Source organism: Trichomycterus rosablanca, chromosome 1, assembly GCF_030014385.1.
Source record: "Trichomycterus rosablanca isolate fTriRos1 chromosome 1, fTriRos1.hap1, whole genome shotgun sequence".
NCBI classification, from domain to species: Eukaryota; Metazoa; Chordata; class Actinopteri; order Siluriformes; family Trichomycteridae; genus Trichomycterus; species Trichomycterus rosablanca.
In genome coordinates, this window is record NC_085988.1 from 36465737 (window position 1) to 36486266 (window position 20530).

General features: G+C 40.7%; 1 protein-coding gene across 14 annotated transcripts in view; it reads right to left on the reverse strand.

The window, feature by feature from the left end:
• Nucleotides 1-20530, reverse strand: part of tjp1b (tight junction protein 1b) — a 167828-nt gene that overhangs the window by 33778 nt on the left and 113520 nt on the right. For 7 of the 14 annotated variants that reach the window (XM_062992118.1, XM_062992126.1, XM_062992096.1 and 4 more), the window contains 8 exons: nt 16537-16593; nt 14698-14822; nt 9740-9842; nt 9295-9619; nt 9055-9179; nt 7290-7458; nt 4712-4856; nt 1544-1671 (listed from right to left, as the gene is read on the reverse strand). In XM_062992118.1, coding sequence (XP_062848188.1) covers nt 1544-1671; nt 4712-4856; nt 7290-7458; nt 9055-9179; nt 9295-9619; nt 9740-9842; nt 14698-14822; nt 16537-16584 — 1168 coding nt within the window. In that variant the 5' untranslated portion in view covers nt 16585-16593. The remainder of the gene's footprint in view (nt 1-1543; nt 1672-4711; nt 4857-7289; nt 7459-9054; nt 9180-9294; nt 9620-9739; nt 9843-14697; nt 14823-16536; nt 16594-20530) is intronic. The other 7 variants (XM_062992134.1, XM_062992148.1, XM_062992110.1 and 4 more) reach the window with 3 other exon arrangements.

Consider the following 20530-nt stretch of genomic DNA (forward strand, 5'->3'; position numbering starts at 1 on the left):
GTTAAAATAAATTATACCATCTCTTGCTTGTTACATTCAATAGATCTTAGTAAAAAAGGACAAAATAATGCTACATTTTATCTATTATTACTGATTTAATAATTAAGCACTTCGGTTCCTAAAGCACTATCGGCCTTCCTGGTCATAACTAGGGTAAAATGCCGGTAGGAACTTGCATGTAGCCGCTGTCGCTGTCCCTCACCTCCGACCGAGGACAGCCATAGACTGTCCCATGCCCACACCCATTGCAATCAACCGCTCCTTTTCACCTGCTAGTGGCAGGGTCTTACAGACTGCAGCATCACAGAAAGCCACACACTGCAATTCTAGATCAACCACCCCTTGTGCAGGCACCCCAACCAGCCAGAAGAGATTAGGCTTCCCTGCTCAACCATTGTCCTTTCCCACTACAAACACATAGCCTTTTTTGCACCATGGACCGATTTCATATAAGATATAATTTCACGGACCGACAGGGGCAGGGGGTTTAAAATAGAATAACTATAGAATGGAAAAGAAGTGTGAATCCTGAGCTGTTTTGCTGCAATTTGCTGGTGACTGGGGACAATAACACCCTAAGAGTATTGGAAATTGAATTGCTCTTGTAGTGATCTCTAATTATTTATTCTTTCTGTGCGGCCCAGTAATAAATGACCCACGGATTGGTACCACTCCGCGGCCCGGGGGTTGGGGACCACTGCATTAGACTGCTGTGCCATCCGGTGTGTCACAATTTTGTAACAAACCCTTACTGATTAAAGTGTTGGATACTCCACCTCAGTTCGCTACTTATTTATTTATTTAAGATTTTAATGTCATGTTTTACACTTTGGTTACATTTATGACAGGAACGGTAGTTACTGGTTGCACAAGATTAATCAGTTCAAGTCTTTAATGGACAATTTTGTATCTCTAATTCACCTCACTTGCATGTCTTAGTGCTGTGGGAGGAAACCAGAGCTCCCGGAGGAAACCCACACAGACATGGGGAGAACATGCAAACTCCACACAGAAAGGATCCGGACCACCCCACCTAAGAATCAAAGCCAGGACCTTCTTGCTGTGAGGCGACAGTGCTACCCACCAAGCCTCACAGGCATATGTATACAAATACTGAGATGTGTTCTAATATTGACATTAGAATTACCTATTGCTACCTAATAGAATGCTTACTGGAAGTTTAAGCTTGGGAACTTATATTTATATTCATTCAGATAGCCCATGGAGGCAGCATGATGCCCACACAATATGTTCTGTACTGAAGCAGGTCAGGCAGGAAATTGCTGCACAGCAAAATGCTGCAGGCAGGAGAATGTCATAATGAATCAACTCATTCTGATTAGCACTTCACTCTGCACGCACACGGTTCAGCAGTCCAAATAGATGTACTTTTTCCGGCTGGTTAGCTGTATTCAAGCATAGCTACGGATTTAAAATCAACCATGTTTAATGCTTCCTGCAAAATATTTCAAATCAATTGAACACGCTGGTGAGTGTGTGTAAACAGATAAAGGTGGGTCAGTAGGTTGATGTGAACTCTGACCTGGCAGAGGGGGGAGCTGTTTCTCCTCTCTGGGCGCAGACTGCTCCAAAGCTTTCTGAGTCTCCTCCACCATTTTAGCAGGAAGAGGGAGTGGCTTGGAGATGTGGTCCTCATCACGACTCCTGTGGCTGCAAACACAAGGACGAGTTTTTACACCGTCGTAGTGGAGTCATTTAGTCAGTACATCAACGTCGGGCATCCATTGTCCCGGGCACTCGATACTGGCAGATGCTTAGAGACCTAATTAGCATGCATGCATTAACAAGCAATACTGAAAGTACAGCTAAAATGTGCAATTCTCACTGAGCTCATCCAGCAAACGTTTTTAGAATTAATGCACGCCTTTTGGCCTGAAGAACAGATGTGATAAAAGCACATCCCTTTTCCTTACTATCGAGGCCAATAAAGCACCGTTTTACCGCAAATGACAAGCTGCTGTGAGGGGAAGAGAGCCAGACAAGGACGGTGCGTGGCTACGGCAGCTCGCTAGCCTTGAAGGTCACAGCTGTGTATTACTGCTCCTTTGCTAGACTATATTTAGAGCAGCCCATCTGATCTGGAGTGATGGAGGAAGATAGAGAGATAAAACAAGACAATCTCCAGGTCCAGTGTGCTCTCTGACCGTCAGAGTTAAATGGGAAAAGGGGCCCTGAAAAATCGGCACATGGCCCCAAAGCCAGAACGCTTTCATTCAGTAACCTTTAATGTCCGAGTCAGCACTGCAGAGGAAAAGAGGAATCTTTCTTCTTTCTTCTGATCCTGCATCTCACTGTAGGATCCACATGCGATCCTGTTTTATTCATGACACTATTGAATATTTTTCTGGCACTTACAGTAAGGCTCAATCATAAAAGTCTCCGGGTCTCTTTTTACGAAGAGTAAAGCTGCGTTCATGTTTTAACAACGTCATACAATGTATTTACGCAGAACGGAATCTTATGGCTGAATAGTATACATTACTATATTTTACACTCACAGTCATGAGAAAAGCAACAATCTACTACGAATTATTCATTTTGTGGTTTGGAAAGCTCAGAAATGCTATTAAATATACAGGCATGGCCTCCTTATTCTTTGTTAAGAAGATTAAAATCAACTTCAGCCATGAGTTGATATAAATGGGGCCAGTTCTACTACAATTATTACATTTAGGGTATTTTGCAGACTCAAGGGAAGACAATGCTAGAGATAAGGGCCTTGCTCAAGTTCCCAAATGTGGTAACTTGGCTGTGTAAGCTATAGGAGTGGAAAGAGAGGACATAAAGAAGAGAAGGAGGTGAGAGTTTGGAGGGAAAAAAGCAGTGACTGCCAAAGCACTTTTTTTAAACACACACTTTCCCCTTTGTTAACCGACTGGCAGGTTGGAACCAGGCAGTAAAAGCAACAATGAAAAGAGCATGGGAAGAAAGAATACCTTAATTAATTCTACCCACAGCTGCCCTACATGGCAAAGCTCAAAGCACACAATTACAATCGATTCTATTTGAGAGCATTTAGACTAATTTAAGTCAGTTTTAACTGTGTACAGAGATTTAGAACAACATTTTTAACATTAAAACATACTGTTCATCTAGTTGTATTTCAGATTTCCTGAAGCGTTAAGCATTAAGGCAAATTATAATGTCTTTAGAGATTTCCAATGCACAACGATTCATTATTTAACTTGAGCGTTGGCTTAAATTGGGGATGTCCAAACTATGGCCATTTTGTGGTGTATTAGAAGGTGTTTTAGAAATAAAATAAACGTTGGCCCACCATTAAAATAAAATAAAAAAAGCTTAAACAGTTTAAACTCTTGAGTGTTGCTATTGCATAAAACAAATCAAAAACACTCCCCATTTTCTTTCTCAAACCTAAAACACTAACGTTAACGAGTTTTTGGATAAACATGGCAGCGCCAAAGAAACGAAAAAACTAGAATGCAGAAGATTTTTTAAAAATGCATTTTCCTCCCTTTTCTCTCGAGTTTTTAGCGCGTCCAATTTTTACCCAATTGCGTTATGCTTCCTTTCTACTGGTGCTGACCCCTGCCCCAATTGAGGAGAGCAAACAGACACACGCCCCCTCCGACACATTTGCAGTAGCCGACTGCATCCTTTCACCCGCACGAGGCGAGTTCATATGCGGATCAGTTTGTGTATGGAGAGCCACACCCTGATCAACGCATTATCCTTCAACTCTGTGCAGACGGCATTAATCAGCCAGCAGAGATCGTAACTGAATCAGTTATGAGGTCCCCTCCCTGTATGAACAACAAGCCAATCATTGTTCATATAGCCACCCAGCCCAACAGATGAGTTCGAAATGTCAGCTCAGGTGTGCTAGCGAGTGGCGAGAATGCAGAAGATTTTAAGCGTGCTGGAAATATGAATATTCAGAGGGAAGTGTGTATGTTTCATTCAAAAAAGTATAAATAATAATCTTCCCATTGGGATTATAAACTGGTGAGTGAAATTGGTCAAACCTTAGTTTACACAACATTGTCAAAGATAAATGAATAGTCATTTGAATACAAAGGAAGTGTAATTGTTATTAAGTAAGTCTATTATATTTTTATTTGTTTTAATACAAGAGAGTCTGTAGCCCTGTGTTTGCATATTTTATACTCCATGTGGCCCCCAACAAGAAAAGTTTGGACACCCCTGGGTTAAATGAAACAGTCTACACTACTACTGAACAGCTATCTATCTAGGGTATGGTCAAATATCTGTGTAAACACCAATCATGGCTATATGCAAGATTAAATGCTACACCAATAGTTTATTGCACTACATACACTGCAAATCCATTTAAACAGTATGCTGAAAACATGCTGCTTCTCCACTGTTTCTGAGTGATTTTGATTGATGCTCGTTTAAGTGGTTCCGCACCAGGCTATCAAGGTCACAATCACTTTGGCAAAGTGTTAAAATACATTTCATGTATTGCACTAACAAACAGCAGGACAGTTACTATGAGGTGTGCATCAGCTCAGTATTAGCCGAGACTCAAAGCTCTTTTATATGTTATATAAGAGGGGAGCACTCTTTATTACAGTTAATATAAGTTATCTTAGGCCCATGATAAAAATCCAAAAAAGAACAAGCAAGCTGAAATGTTCACAAAAAGAAATGCAGCTAAAGGATCTGTTGTAAGAAAACATGTAGGAGAGTGAGAGAAAGTACAGACCTGCCATTGCTGATTTGTGGAGGAGAATGTCTCGAATGGTCCGAGGGCTCTGAGCGTCGGTCTGGAGAGCGAGAGCGACTGCTTTTCTTCTTGTCGTGGGATCGGTTCGAGTGATCAGAAGCTACTGAGTGAACATCTGAAATATCTGCCACAAAGAGAACACAGACAATGCTCTTCAATCTGATATGTCAGGCTCACTCAGCCCGAAATGATTTTCTAACAAAACAATGCACCTGGAAACGAACGTGAGGGACTATGAAGCCAATCCAGAGCCACACATAAGCTTGTTACCACACTAAACTAAAGTATGTTAAATTAGTTTTCTATTTAAGATATGATTACTGACCATACAGAACAGTCTGAACAGTTTGAACCCAGTTGAACCCAGAAAATTGTTGAGCCAACTTTTTTACCATAGTTTGAATCATTGTTTTGTTTGTGTTCTGGATGGTAATGGTGTACGGCAATTTACTACTAACTTGTAAAAAGACATTCTCACAACTGCAATTCTTGTTAGGCTGCATTCCCAGAAAAAGCGCTTTAGTGCTGACTGTGCCATTCCGTATTCCAGATTCACCATATTGACTCGACTTTTTTAGCGTTTGCCACTGTGTTCAAAGTTCAGTCTGATTGAATTTTGACAATTCTATCTCATTAAATTTTGACCTGGCCGGCACAGTGGTTAGTTGAGTACTATTGTCACCGCACAGCAAGAAGGTCCTGGGTTCAATTGCCAGGTGGACCGCTCCGGGTCCTTTATGTGTGGAGTTTGCATGTTCTCCATATGTCCATGTGGGTTTTTTCTGGTGCTCCGGTTTCCTCCCACAGTCCCAAGACATGCAGTCGGGTTCATTGGAGCTACTAAAATTGCCCTAGGTGTGAACCTGTCTTTTTATTGTGTGTGTATGTGTGTTTGTGTGTGGGCCCTGTGATGGACTGGCAACCTGTCCTGGGTGTTTCCTACCTTTTACCTGGTGAACTGTACCCACTGTGATTCTAAATAGGATAGGGATAGGAAGTGGTGGTAAAAAGACAATGAATGAATAAATGACTGAATGAACTTTGACCCTGTTTGCCGCTGACCTTTTCTAATTGTTTGTATGACAATGTAGTCTGAAGTAAAGCACAGACATGGCAAGGAGAAACCAGAAATGAGGATTCTCTCCGGTTTACAAAATCCTGAACAGTTTAATTTTACTATAAATTATAAGCATGGCATTGTGAGAAAAAATACGGCATGGCAACTAGTAAACTGAAATAGGGAGACCGTATTTGCATGTTAATTAACAATCCCACATTTCCGAATCCTGGATTTACTTGTTGTGGCTTTGTAACTCTTTAATAAAGTTTAATGCACCCTTTGATTGATGCAATAAAGTTTCATGAACCTGTTTCTGTTTTTTTATTGTTTCACATCTCCAAATGACAACTGCTGCAGAGCTTTCATGTTTTTAAACTAAACTACATTCATATAAAACTGCATGTGAATAAACTTTAACACTGGCAGTCAATGTTGTGTATTGTATTCAAGCTTGCCGCTCAGTAGCGCTGCTGCAGTTTATCAGGTGAAAGGCTTAATGGCTCTGATAAGTGGCAATTTGCACCCAGCTTTGCAAATAGATGCAATCTTTCAGAAAGGTGTGGCTCAGTGAGAAAAAAACAACATTTTAGGTTGACTGTCTAGAAAAGCCATGAAGGAGCTATAAAAAAAAACTCTGATAGTTAGCACTCAGATGTGTGAGATTTTAAGGTAACACAGGATATGGTGCAAACGCCCACTGTGCAAGATAATAATGCTCAAAATGGATCAGAATGCCAAGCCTCGTGGCAAGATTTCATGGCCTACCTCACTTGATTTAAACCTAGTAAAATCTTTAGAAAAAAGACTTAAGGTACAGTATGTACTTGCTTTGATGTAGGAATGCTTTGACATTTCATTACAAACCTCTCACGCCTCGTATAAAAGCATTCCAAGAAGAATTAAAGCTAATGTTAACATAGGGCAAATGTTGGCCCTACTCCTGAATAGCTTTAATGTGTTTTTGGGCGCCCAGATGGTGCATCGGGATATTCCACTAGCACACCAGCACAGGGAATCTGAACTTTCCAAGTTCGAATCTCAGCTCTGCTACTGGTCGGCTGGGGGCCTCCTAGCAGACACAACGTGCAGTGCCAGCAGCAGACAAAATTGGCCACTAATCTGCTGGGTGGGAAAAGATCGGACTAAAAAGGGGGTGGGGTCTTCAACACTGTGTAAGGACCCTGTGGAGGATCGCAGAAATCAGTGCATGACAGTGTGAGACTGGCCTTACACACGAATCCACCAAAACACAGGCGAATAAGAGGAGGTCGGTGAGAGTCAGGCAAATATACCATACTTGGATGCAATCAGGGTCCCCAGCAGCGGAAAACTAATTGGCTATGCTAAATTGGGAGAAAAAGGGATGCAACCAGTAATAGATTTGACACATAAAAATAGAGAATAAAAACTGTGCATTGTGTATGAGTAAACATCTGTTTGGTTCTCATCTTGCAACCCTTTGAACCCTGTAGTGTACTTAAGAACAGCAATACTAACCATCCCTGTCCGAAGCATTAGCTGAGGGGATGCTGTCGTCCAGGTCAGGGATGTTAAGCAGCGTGGCTCTCTCATCCCTCTGAACAACCATCTTCAACTTGCCCTTGGACCTCTCAATCAACTTTTTAGCATCTATCAAGGACAGGTTCTCCGTCACTGTTCCATTGATCTACACGTGGAAAAAAAAGAAATTGTGAGAACAATTCCCCTTTAAAGTATAAATTATGTAAACTGAAAATTAATATGCAAACTTATTACCAGATAAAACTGTAAAAAAAAATCATGTACAACTTTAAGAAACAATTGACACCTATTTCAAAAAGTTAATTGTTTTTCATGAATGATGTGCCAAGAAGTATACACGAGACATCAAATAAGCAATAATGAAACATAATAGATGTTACTTAAAGTAACATACATTTACATTACATTTATGGCATGTAGCAGATGCTTTTATCCAAAATAACTAACAATTATGACGAAATACAAATCGAGCAATTGAGAGTTAACAGCCTTGTTTAGGTGGCAACTTGGTGGAGTTGGGGCTTGAACCACCAACCTTCTGATTACTAGTTCGATACCTTAACCACTTCTTAGACCTTTATGGAATTAAGCAGATGGTTCTATACAAGGCGACTTACAATTGTTACTGAATACAAAGCAAGTAATTAAAAGTTAAGGGCATTGCATAGGTGCCCAACAAAGGCAACTTGGCAGTGGTGGGGTTGCCATATGGAAGGCAAAAACTACATATCAAAATCAATAGCAAGCAAAAACTATATCAAAATCAAAGACTATATTAGTTTTTGATTTAAACATGCAAGTCTAAGAGGGGGGAGGGTTGCACTACTAATTATAGAAACGTGTATTTTTTATTCTATTTTTGCATTTCCCCAGCAATTTACAGCAAAGGCTGAGTCTGACTATGACAGACACCAGCCAGTGGTGTCTGCATGTAGGTGCCTGGCCGACCGGCCGGTAGCGGATCTAGGATTCAAAGGGAACATGCATATCCGAATATAAATATGTGATAAAATGTTGGCACACATATGTGAAACCTCTATTTAATAGACTAAAAGGGGGTGCACTGGTCCGTAAAATGCGATTGTCCGAAACAGCAAGGTTTTATTTTTCAGGGGGTGCAAAAATATACGAAAACACAGCACTAAGGTCCACAAAAGTGCTGAATATGCACATATGATCAACAGTGAACAACATAAATAGATATGTAAATAAGTAATGTAAAATCTTTAAATAAATATTAAAATTGGTGTACTGTATTACTGGGGGGAAATTTCATTTACTTTGTGTGGTGGAAGTTTTTTTTTTGCGCTGTGATTGTATAGTGGGGACTCTATTATTTTGAGTCTGAAGCAGTGCTGGTGGCTACCGGAGCAATTCTGGTGCATAACTAATCACTAGAAAAAAAGCGAGAACAAAGCGAGCCTCCCGACAAAACAAAGCCCATCACTCATGTAAAAAGAGAGACGTGCGCCGGCTAGCGGACCATTGCTGAACTACTGGTCTTGGTACGCTTCTCGCTGGAATTTTAAACAATCGAAGCAGACATTTGGTTTTCCAAATTTTGTACATTAAATCCGAAATCCATTAAATGGAGATCTGTTAAATCAAGGTTCCACTGTATTTTATTAATGCTTTTATTTAAATACATCCCTCCTTACACTCAGCAGATCTGATGTAAAGTTATCACTTTGCATACTTTGGTGCCTTAATCCATATCTAATCTCCTCCCAACACTACTTACTGTCCTGCTCTCCCTCACCTTCAGCACCACATCTCCTTCCTGGATGTTGCCGTCCCTGGCGGCCAGGCTCTCGGGTGAGATGTCCTTGACGAAGATGTGGCTGGCCAGGCGAAGGCCATATTCTGCTTATAAGAGTGAAAGGCAGCAAAATGTGCGCGCCATGTTAGCATAGGCTTATACATGATGAAATACTCAGCATATGAGAGGTGTTTGTTTCTAGATTGACGCTGTGAGTCTAACCTTCATTCTTGCGGGACTTGACGAGCGTGACCTTGGCTGGCCGGGAAGGTAGGTTGGAGGAGACAGAGTGGCGGTCTGAGCGCGGGGATAGACTTCGTTCCCTGGACGCGCTGCGCTCTCTGTCCCGCTCCCTTCTGTTGCCCTGCCTCTCTCCCCTCGCACTGCGCCTGCCTGTAGCCCCGCCCCCGCCGTAGCCGCTACGCCCACTCCGTGATTCATAGATCTCTTCCTCGTAGCTGTCCTCGTCTTCGTCGTGTTCTGACATGATTTCACGATCTCCGTGATTCCCCATGTTGACCTGGACCTTCCGCTTTCGTCTGATGGTCTGCAAAGGAATAAATGACATGAAATTTGGAGTCAGGAACTAGCATTTTGTCTTTTTCTTTGTTATTACTTACACTGTGTGTCCACAAGTCACCCGATTAATATTGAGAATTAAACTTACTATTTTTGCATTTTTCCCACTTTTCCGTAGCTGCTGCACTGCATATGCATGCTCCACATTATCCATAGAGACTGAGTTGACCATTACAACCCTGTCATTTTCCCTGTAACAACAAAGCAAATGTTTATTTATTTATTTATTTATTTATTAAGATCATTTCACATCATGCTTTACACACTTTGGTTACATTCATACAATACAGGTAGTTTCTGGTTACACAAGATTCATCAGTTCAAGTCTTTAATATCCAACACAGTCATGGACAATTTTGTATCTCCAGTTCACATCACTTGCATGTATTTGGACTGTGGGAGGAAACCGGAGCTCTTGGAGGAAACCCGAGCTCCCAGAGGAAACCCACACAGTTATGGGGAGAACATGCAAACTCCACACAGAAAGGACCTGGACCGCTCCACCTGGGAATCAAGCTCAGGACGTTCTTGCTGTGAGGTGACTACCCACCAAGCCACCCTGCCACCCGAGCAGAGCAAATAGGCTCAGGCAACAATTTAAGTTCTTTAATATTTTTCTTTTGAGGCCAGCTAATAGGAACTAGTAAAGTAAATATAATAAGCAAGCAAGCATACATAAATTACTCTAGTTTATTAAAATAGAAGAATGATGATGTATGTCTAATTAACCTGACTGCTTGGGTTTTCTATGGGAATTCCGGTTTCCTCCCACAGTCAAAAGACATGGAGAACCCAAACCGCTCAACTTGAGGTTCAAACCCAGAACCTTCTTGCTGTGAAACAACAGTGCTACCCACCAAGCCACTGTGCCGCCCGACACGCAAACAAAGCAATTAAAAACAATATTTTGACCACTCCAGTAGGGATTGCATTTTGCTGTATCCGAAGAACTAACAAATTTTGTACTTTACACCTTTTGTATTCTTGCCTGAACTGCCATACATGGCTTCAAGTACCTTACATTTATGCAGATCAACAAATCATCATCATCATGCTCAGTATAAGTGCCATAAGGCTGACAAACGCCCATTATAGGTTTATAATGAAAGAACTGAGGTGTCCGTGTACTTACTGAATCCACTCTATCTTTACTACAAAAGATATGCCATAATGATATTGTATAGCCTACATAATGAACTGCACAGTCAGGGCAGTGGTAGCTCAGTGGTTAATGTACTGAACTAGTAATCGGAAGTGCCATATTGCCACAGATGAGCCTGAGAGCAAGGCCCTAAAACTTCTATTGATTGTACAGTATCATTTACAGGTATAAGTGTGTGTGTGTGTGTGTGTGTGTGTGTGTGTGTGTGTGTGTGTGTGTGAGAGTTGTGTGTGATGAGTTTTTTGTTCTGTTTTCGTGCTCTGTCAAATACCTTGTACGTGTGAGCATACTTTGAAAATAAAGCCTAATTCTGATTCTAATATTTAGACATAATTGTAAGTGGCTTTAGATACAAGCAGCCACTAAGTGACAAAAATGTAAATATAAAGCAAAATGAGAACCTTTGCTTCCATTCAAATGTGGCGGCCCTATTGCTGAATGATACAAGTAGAGGTAAATGTGTATTTTTTAATTTGTTATTTAATTATTTATTTAGTTACACTAATGACAGGACAGGTAATTACAGGTTACACATGATTTATTAGTTTCAATTTTGCATATCAAATTATCTAACTTACATGTCTATAAACTGTGAGAGGAAACCAGAGCTCAGAGTAAACCCAGAGTAAACCCACACAGACATGAGGAGAACATGCAAACTCCACACAGAAAGGACCCAGACCGCTACACCTAGAAATCAAACCCAGGACCTTCATGCTGTGAAGCAACAGTGCTACCCACCGAGCCACCGTTCTGCCCACAAGTTTTTATTGTACTTTAGACTGCAATTACTGACAAAGTTTGCTTTCGACAGCATTTTTATTCTCACTAGGATTCAAATAATGACTCGTTAAGCATCATGAAGGCACTCAGTGTCATTTGAGCCACCAGATTAACTCAATCAGAGACAATAAAACAGCTATTAGGTAGACAAGCAGGACATAATGGATTCTAATTGACAAGGAAGACCAGAGGTTTTTCTTTTTTTATTCCCCCCATTTCATTTCATTTTCAATGCTTTATCCAGGTCATTGTCACAGTGGAAATCAGTGGGGGCAATGCAGTAACACACCACAGACAGATGATGGCCAGACAGACAGCCAATTGTGTATGTACAGTGTATCACAAAAGTGAGTACACCCCTCACATTTCTGCAGATATTTAAGTATATCTTTTCATGGGACAACACTGACAAAATGACACTTTGACACAATGAAAAGTAGTCTGTGTGCAGCTTATATAACAGTGTAAATTTATTCTTCCCTCAAAATAACTCAATATACAGCCATTAATGTCTAAACCACCAGCAACAAAAGTGAGTACACACCTTAGTGAAAGTTCCTGAAGTGTCAATATTTTGTGTGGCCACCATTATTTCCCAGAACTGCCTTAACTCTCCTGGGCATGGAGTTTACCAGAGCTTCACAGGTTGCCACTGGAATGCTTTTCCACTCCTCCATGACGACATCACGGAGCTGGCGGATATTCGAGACTTTGCGCTCCTCCACCTTCCGCTTGAGGATGCCCCAAAGATGTTCTATTGGGTTTAGGTCTGGAGACATGCTTGGCCAGTCCATCACCTTTACCCTCAGCCTCTTCAATAAAGCAGTGGTCGTCTTAAAGGTGTGTTTGGGGTCATTATCATGCTGGAACACTGCCCTGCGACCCAGTTTCCGGAGGGAGGGGATCATGCTCTGCTTCAGTATTTCACAGTACATATTGGAGTTCATGTGTCCCTCAATGAAATGTAACTCCCCAACACCTGCTGCACTCATGCAGCCCCAGACCATGGCATTCCCACCACCATGCTTGACTGTAGGCATGACACACTTATCTTTGTACTCCTCACCTGATTGCCGCCACACATGCTTGAGACCATCTGAACCAAACAAATTAATCTTGGTCTCATCAGACCATAGGACATGGTTCCAGTAATCCATGTCCTTTGTTGACATGTCTTCAGCAAACTGTTTGCGGGCTTTCTTGTGTAGAGACTTCAGAAGAGGCTTCCTTCTGGGGTGACAGCCATGCAGACCAATTTGATGTAGTGTGCGGCGTATGGTCTGAGCACTGACAGGCTGACCCCCCACCTTTTCAATCTCTGCAGCAATGCTGACAGCACTCCTGCGCCTATCTTTCAAAGACAGCAGTTGGATGTGACGCTGAGCACGTGCACTCAGCTTCTTTGGACGACCAACGCGAGGTCTGTTCTGAGTGGACCCTGCTCTTTTAAAACGCTGGATGATCTTGGCCACTGTGCTGCAGCTCAGTTTCAGGGTGTTGGCAATCTTCTTGTAGCCTTGGCCATCTTCATGTAGCGCAACAATTCGTCTTTTAAGATCCTCAGAGAGTTCTTTGCCATGAGGTGCAGTGTTGGAACTTTCAGTGACCAGTATGAGAGAGTGTGAGAGCTGTACTACTAAATTGAACACACCTGCTCCCTATGCACACCTGAGACCTAGTAACACTAACAAATCACATGACATTTTGGAGGGAAAATGACAAGCAGTGCTCAATTTGGACATTTAGGGGTGTAGTCTCTTAGGGGTGTACTCACTTTTGTTGCCGGTGGTTTAGACATTAATGGCTGTATATTGAGTTATTTTGAGGGAAGAATAAATTTACACTGTTATATAAGCTGCACACAGACTACTTTTCATTGTGTCAAAGTGTCATTTTGTCAGTGTTGTCCCATGAAAAGATATACTTAAATATCTGCAGAAATGTGAGGGGTGTACTCACTTTTGTGATACACTGTATGTATGCATGCAGACAACTGATCGGCTGATAGCACCACTGGGAGATTTGAACCCTGGGTCCCAGCTCAGATGTTCGTCAAAAGGTAAATGCTCTTAAAGCCTTTTAGTCTTGCACTAGAATGAATGGAAACCCTCTTACTATTCTAACTGCAATTGCATCACTTAACTCTGGGTTCTTAAACAGATCCTTTCTCACAGAGTTTTCATACTTTTATGCACTAAGGTGATTACATATACCTTGAGCAAGTGAAACATGATGTAATTGGGAGAGTAGTGTTTATGCAGAGAATAAGGCAATGTTCAAAAACACATTTAGAATCCTAGTGTCCTTAGTGTAAATAATTTTATGACTTCTCGTCCATGTATTATTTTAGCTTCTTTCACTTTGCCGGAGAATTATAACTAAGGCCTTATTCACGGCCGTGAAAATTGCATCACGGACCTTGAAATGAGCCTTTACCTGTGTAATATGCAACATTAATGTTTGTGTTTAGTGTAGCATTCAAGTGTCTCATGTTTACTGGTTAATTTCCACTACGAGCCGGTCCTAGCAATCCTATGGCAATTCAGTTAGCAATGGGTAAGTCAAAATGTCCAAGATGTCAAAGTCTAAAGCAGCTAACACGACTGAGTTTGAAAATGAGAATGTTCATATTTAAGACAGAGCCTTGCACCGTCGCTGAATGTTTTAGGTTTACATTCAACTATTAAAATAGGCTGTGCTGTGTATTGCAGCTTCCATTTATTCCATCATTCAATTTATTAGTGTAATTTAATGACTGTCATGAAATGTGGCACTTTTCTTAAAGAATCTGTGACATCTGTAATTTAAAAAAATGAGGTCTGTGGAATAAAACTAATTTTCCAGAGAATTTAGTAGGGCCATAATAATAAGAAACAAGTGTGACAAGATTTATTTATCTGTGACGTATGTACTTGTTGCCTGAAGGTTGCCAAGTTTTTTTTTTATATATAATGGCTTAATGGATGGTGTGAAGGTCAATTCTGTTTAAACTGAGTAGAATATGTCCAGCTAAAAGCTTCATTAAACAAGTCCATGTAGGCCTACAAATAAGAAATCGATAAGTCAGAACACTGTTCGATCAGACAATGAGAGGTTCTTACTGCAGCAGGCCTTCTGCCGGACCTCCCTTCAGCACGTCTGAGATGACTATGGAGGTCTCTCCACTCTGGAAGTGAGGGTTATCCCTTCCACCTGAGATAGCAATTCCAAACCCAAACCCTGGAGCCTGCAAAAAGAAAGTGAAAACTTATTATTAAACCTGTATACATGCTACATGCTTTCAAACATTAAAGTACAATCTATGTAAATATCAAGAAGGACGGGAAAATAGAAAAGAGTTGGTATTGCTAGCACACAACTGGATCTTCAATACGTCCCAGAACACATGATACCTTTCTAAGGAAATGTATGAACTACACTAAGGAGTAGCAAACCACAGTTTGGCATCAACTACTCAACAAAGTTTAGTGTGGTTAAAATTTGAACACATACAAGCATGTTAAAGCTACCTAGTTCAAACTGACTGATTACTGATCAATACTCCATTGCCCATCTAACAAGCAACGGGCTGAGGCGGCACAACCTGCTTGTATGCCAGCTAACATCTCCCTCTGTGTACCTAAAACAGTACTTTAATAAATTACAACTGTACACCTTTATAAAAAAATCAATGATTATTTACATTTGAAAATAACTCCGCATCTGTTCACCATATTTGGATTTTTTGTGAGAAATGTTGTGCCGCACTGACTGGGATTGGCTTTACTGCTAAGGAAGCATTGGATGCTCCCTCGTTATTCAATCAGTTTATAGCTTCGAAATCAGGCACTTAAGTATGCAGCATTTTAAGGCATCAAACAATTCTTCTTCTTGGAAGCACGTGTAGGATGGCATAAATTTGTCTATGTAAAGAGCTCACTTAATTGATTATTTTATAAGCTACACCACAGATGAACTTTGTGGGTGTACCATTACTGACTGTAGCCCATTTGTCGCTCTGTACACTTCGTCACCCCCTTGGACCTCATGTATCAATTGAGACGGACACCCACAGGGTATATACTTTAATGTTGATGCTTGGAGAAGAACAGAGCTCCAACCAAAAATATAAAGCCAACAGCATCAACAAGTGCTAACAGAGTATGTGTTTTTAATAAAGACACCAGTTGTACTGTAAAACTGTATTTAAAAATCCCAACAACACTGCTGCACCTGATGCGCTCAAACCAAAACAACACACCATATCATTATGTTATTGTCATTCTATTGTGGAGAATCATTATCTGGTCGGTCCTGGTCTTCCTGGAATTGGGCTTGTAGAACTGCATGAATAAATACTATGATCAGAGATAGTTAGCATGTAGAGTGTATATTGTAAACAAGAAAAGTCTCTAACCAACAGTCTATTAATATGCGAGTCATAAAATGAAGAAGTAGTCCCCTGCCACTGCTACTTAATATAACACGGTCAGCAGGGTCTGATCAGTAGAATCCCGACATTCTGTCTTTACTGCTGTAAAGACACTGGTTTAATATAGAAAAAACTAAAACACTTTATTTGTCATATATACATATGCTAGGAAGCTAGGGTCAGAGCGCAGGGTCAGACAGGGTGCAGGACCTTGACAGGATTAAGGACCTTGCTCAATGGCCCAACAGTGGCTGCATTTTGGCTCCGATTTATAGCCCAAAGCTCAATCCACTAGGCTACCACTGTCCCTTAAGCCTTTAAATGGAGATTTAATATAATAACACTGAATTCCTGATATGTTTGCACTCACAAGAGGGAAAATAAGCCAATATTTTAAGAAATACTTATACACATATATTCAACCCAACACTACAGAAGTTTACCCAGAATAAACCAACAGTTAACCCTATATACAGAACTTTGTCCTTTCAAAATATAATTAGAAAGAAAAAAGGAAAACAGGCCTTACCCTGTGTAGAGTTACTGTGTGCTGTTCCCATATTACTGTCTCCTCCATTGCTGCACTCTGCAAGAGAAAAAGCAAAGCGTAAGCTGTTAGATTAAACCACATTAACATCCTACACACTCTAAGTGGGCTAAAATCCCTAAAATAAGCAAAAACTCCCTACCAACACTGCATCAAATACACGACATCCATACTGTAAGATTATGTGCTCAAGTACACTGTTTTTCTTCCTCAAACCTGATTTTGCTTTTGGGATGCTCACATTACAATTTTAACATGCAATATATTTAAACCGAGTCTTAAACCTTTGGCACTTTATATTGTGCTTTACAATGCACCACCTTACTATAGGTGACAGATTTGGACTTCAGTCAGGAAAGTCTAGCACCTGCACTCTTATTACAAGCCCACAATGTTGTAACATAAAAAATATGGCTTGGCATTGCCTTACTAAAACAAGCTGGGATGTTTTTCATCCTCAATTCTATTTTGCTTTTAGGTTGCTCACATTAAATTTTTTGTACATGCAATATATTTGAAACTAGTCTTAAATCTATGGTACTTGGAAAATTACCCACATGCGCAACAAGCCCCACTAGTGTTGTCAGAACAAATTTTACTATTCTAATACTATTACAACCGCAAAAATTGGGAAAATTATTCCTTTAAAAAGATCTAAATAAATCACAGGCGCTCGGTTAATGCAGCAGTCTAGTAGGTTAACCCACCCCTGCTGAGATTCATCCCCAGGTATCACTTGGTCATATCCAGGGTCTTTCTTTCATGTGGCCAGTGTTTCCTGATGAATACAGGATAAAGCAGCAGGATATTCCACTAGCACACCAGCGCCGAGATTCTGACCTCCTCAGTTCGAAACTCAGTGTTGCCACCGGTCGGCTGGGTGCCATCTAGTGGGCATAATTGGCAGTGCCTGCAGGGAGGGATGACTAGAATATGTGGACGGGGTGATTGGCGGATAGAGGTGCCTGTGCAGAGTGCATGGGTGGGAAAGGGTTCCGGTAAGGGCTGCGTGCGGGTCGGAGGAGGCGTGAGCCTCCTCAACTGCAGAAAATCGGGGATCTCCAGCAGCTGAAGATAAACTGACTACACTAAATTGGGAAAAAATGGGAAAAAAAACACGGTGGTAGATCAGCAGTTTAGATACTGCACCAGTAATCAGAGGGTTGCAAGTTCAAGCCCCACCACCACCAACTGCCACTGTTGGGCCCCTGAGCAAGGTCCTTAACCCTTAATTGCTCAAATTGTGTTCAGTCATAATAGTAAGTTGCTTTGGATCAAAGCATCTGCTAAATACCATAAATGTAAATACATGTGCACAGTGAGGAACAGCATCCTATGTTGGACTGTGAATGAGGATGGATATTCAGTGCATTTGGTCCTTGCTGTATAAGTGGTGCACATGGGACACTCATAAAGGACAAGCTTTTGTTAGTATTGTCAAGCCAGAAGGCTGCACCTGGCAGGATATTCTCTCTCTCTCACCAGTGTTTCCTCCTTCACACACGTGCACACAATAATCATTCAGTGTTGTATTTACATTAGCACATTAGACTCAGTCGAAGGTAAAGTTATAAACCTATATATGCCTAACCCAAGAGCCCAGCTCAGTCCAGCAAATAAAACCACAGACTCAGAATTAAAATGGTAAAATGAAAATCCAGGAGCAATCGGGAAGTCTTTAGTAAACACTTCCTTAATAGCTTCCTGTGGTATTGTTTAAACCCACTGGCAGGCTAAAAGGGAAGCTGGTGACTTCAGTGTGTCACATACCTCAGGACAATAGAATCATTGTGATCTGAAGTAAACAGTAGAGCAGAGTGAAACTAGAAAGCTCTAGTATAGGTTTACATCCAAGACAAGTGCTTGTGCATCTCTCAATGACAAATGAGTTTTAATAACACTGGGACAAAAACGAAAGGTGTGCTAGACTGAATTTAAAATAGTTTTTTAATTGTTTTACTGAATGAACCCAGATGACACAAAGCAAGAATGCTAGAGGGCTAGCATTTTAATACAGTATTGCTGCAGGGGAGAAACATCTGTTGCTAAAAAAAGGTTATACATTTTAATAGAATAAGGCAGATGAGAACCCATGAGCTGACTAGAGAAACCTACTGACTTAAATTCCATTGGGATGCTGCAGCAAGACTTTAAACAGGCAGTTCATGTTCAAAAACTGCAGTGTAGCCAAATGAAAGAGTTCTATGAAGAAGAGTGGGCCAGAATTCCTCCAGAATCACTCACAAACATTCATCCCAACGTTTGATTGCAGTTCTCATGTCAAGGGTGGCACAGTCAGTCATTAGGTTTAGAAGGCCATTACTTTTACATGGGTATTACAGGTTTTTAATCACCTTTTATCCTTTCATAAATTACAATTACAAATACAGCCACAAGTGGTGATTTCCAAGGACCAAGCACAAATTACCCCAATGTGGCTCCATGCCTGAATATGGGACCATTCCTAAATGAGAATATACTCAAATGCACTCTTTGTTTGCATAATATTATCTTTAGGGCTGTCAAACGATTAAAATTTTTAATCGCGATTAATCTCAGAATTTCATATAGTTAATCGCAATTAATCGCATTTTTTTTTTTTTTTTTTTGGAAAAAGGAGGTGGTTTTAATGTTATGGCTGATCCGTGTACATACACTAACATACACAAAAACTCATTCACAATCAACAGTCTTGTTCCCTGGGTTCTGACAACTCATACTAGTGACTATATTACTTGCATCTTTGCACAATATTGGATTGTTTTTGCACCTTATTCTCACATTATTCCACCTGCTGCTATATAAACCCTACGCTGCTAACTGGATATCAGAATACGTTTTTATTAGGGCTGTCGAAGTTAACGCGATAATAATAACGCGTTCCAGTGTTGCCAGATTGGGCGGTTATCCGCCAAATTGGGCGGATTTTGTTGGAAAACAATTTAATAGCATTTAAATAACACTTCTGTTTAAAAGAAAATATTCAGTTTTAAGAAGCACCAGCATTGTAGAAGGTTATTAAAAGTAAAGTCAATTTTCAATGCTGATTTGGCTTAATAGTGTTGGTCAGTCTGTATCATATTCTTGAAATGATAAAGTATTGCAAAGGAATATCTTTTAAATTCTTCCTCATATATTTTGGTTTTTCACATGTCAGGGAAAATTAAGAGAGAAAAAAGCTTATTATTATTATCATGCGTGTGATATATATCATTTACGTGATCTGCGTATCACGTTACCACTGTGTGTTGTACGTCACTGAGCTGATATGTGTATCAGGTGACCAGCGGGTAACGGCGTGTTCTGTTTAAGTGTGATGCTCCAAGTTGTGGATTAAGCAATAAAGACAAACACGTTCTCCACATAACTAGTGTCATTTGTATTTCGTGGTTAAGTACAAAACATAACAATGCGGGTCTTCGTGATGTAATTCTACATGGCACTTACTGCCTGTATAGGTGAATTTTTCCTGTATAGAATTTGCGTTAACGGCACTTTTTTTTTTTTATCGCGTTAAACTGAGATCGCATTAATGCATTATTATCGCGTTAACTTCGACAGCCCTAATTATCTTGCATGTTATAGCACCACCTAACACTGCAGTTATACCATATTTTTGCCATAGCATACGAACCTCCTATGCTATGTTAAATATATATTTTCTTTATGCATTTTCTCCCCTTTTTCTCCCTTTTAGCGCGTCCAATTCCCCGATCGTGTCATGCTTCCTCTGCACCAATGCCGATCCCTGCTCTGATTGAGAAGAACGAAGCTAAACCACGCCCGCTCCGACACGTGGGCAGCAGCCGTATGCATTTTGTCACCTACATTTTGACGAGTGCAGTGCGGATCAGCCTTGTGTACGGAGAGAGACACACCCTGATCCACACTCTCTACCCATCTCTGTGCAGGCGCCATCAATCAGCCAGCAGAGGTCATAACTGCATTAGTTATGAGAGAGTTCCTATCCAGCTTT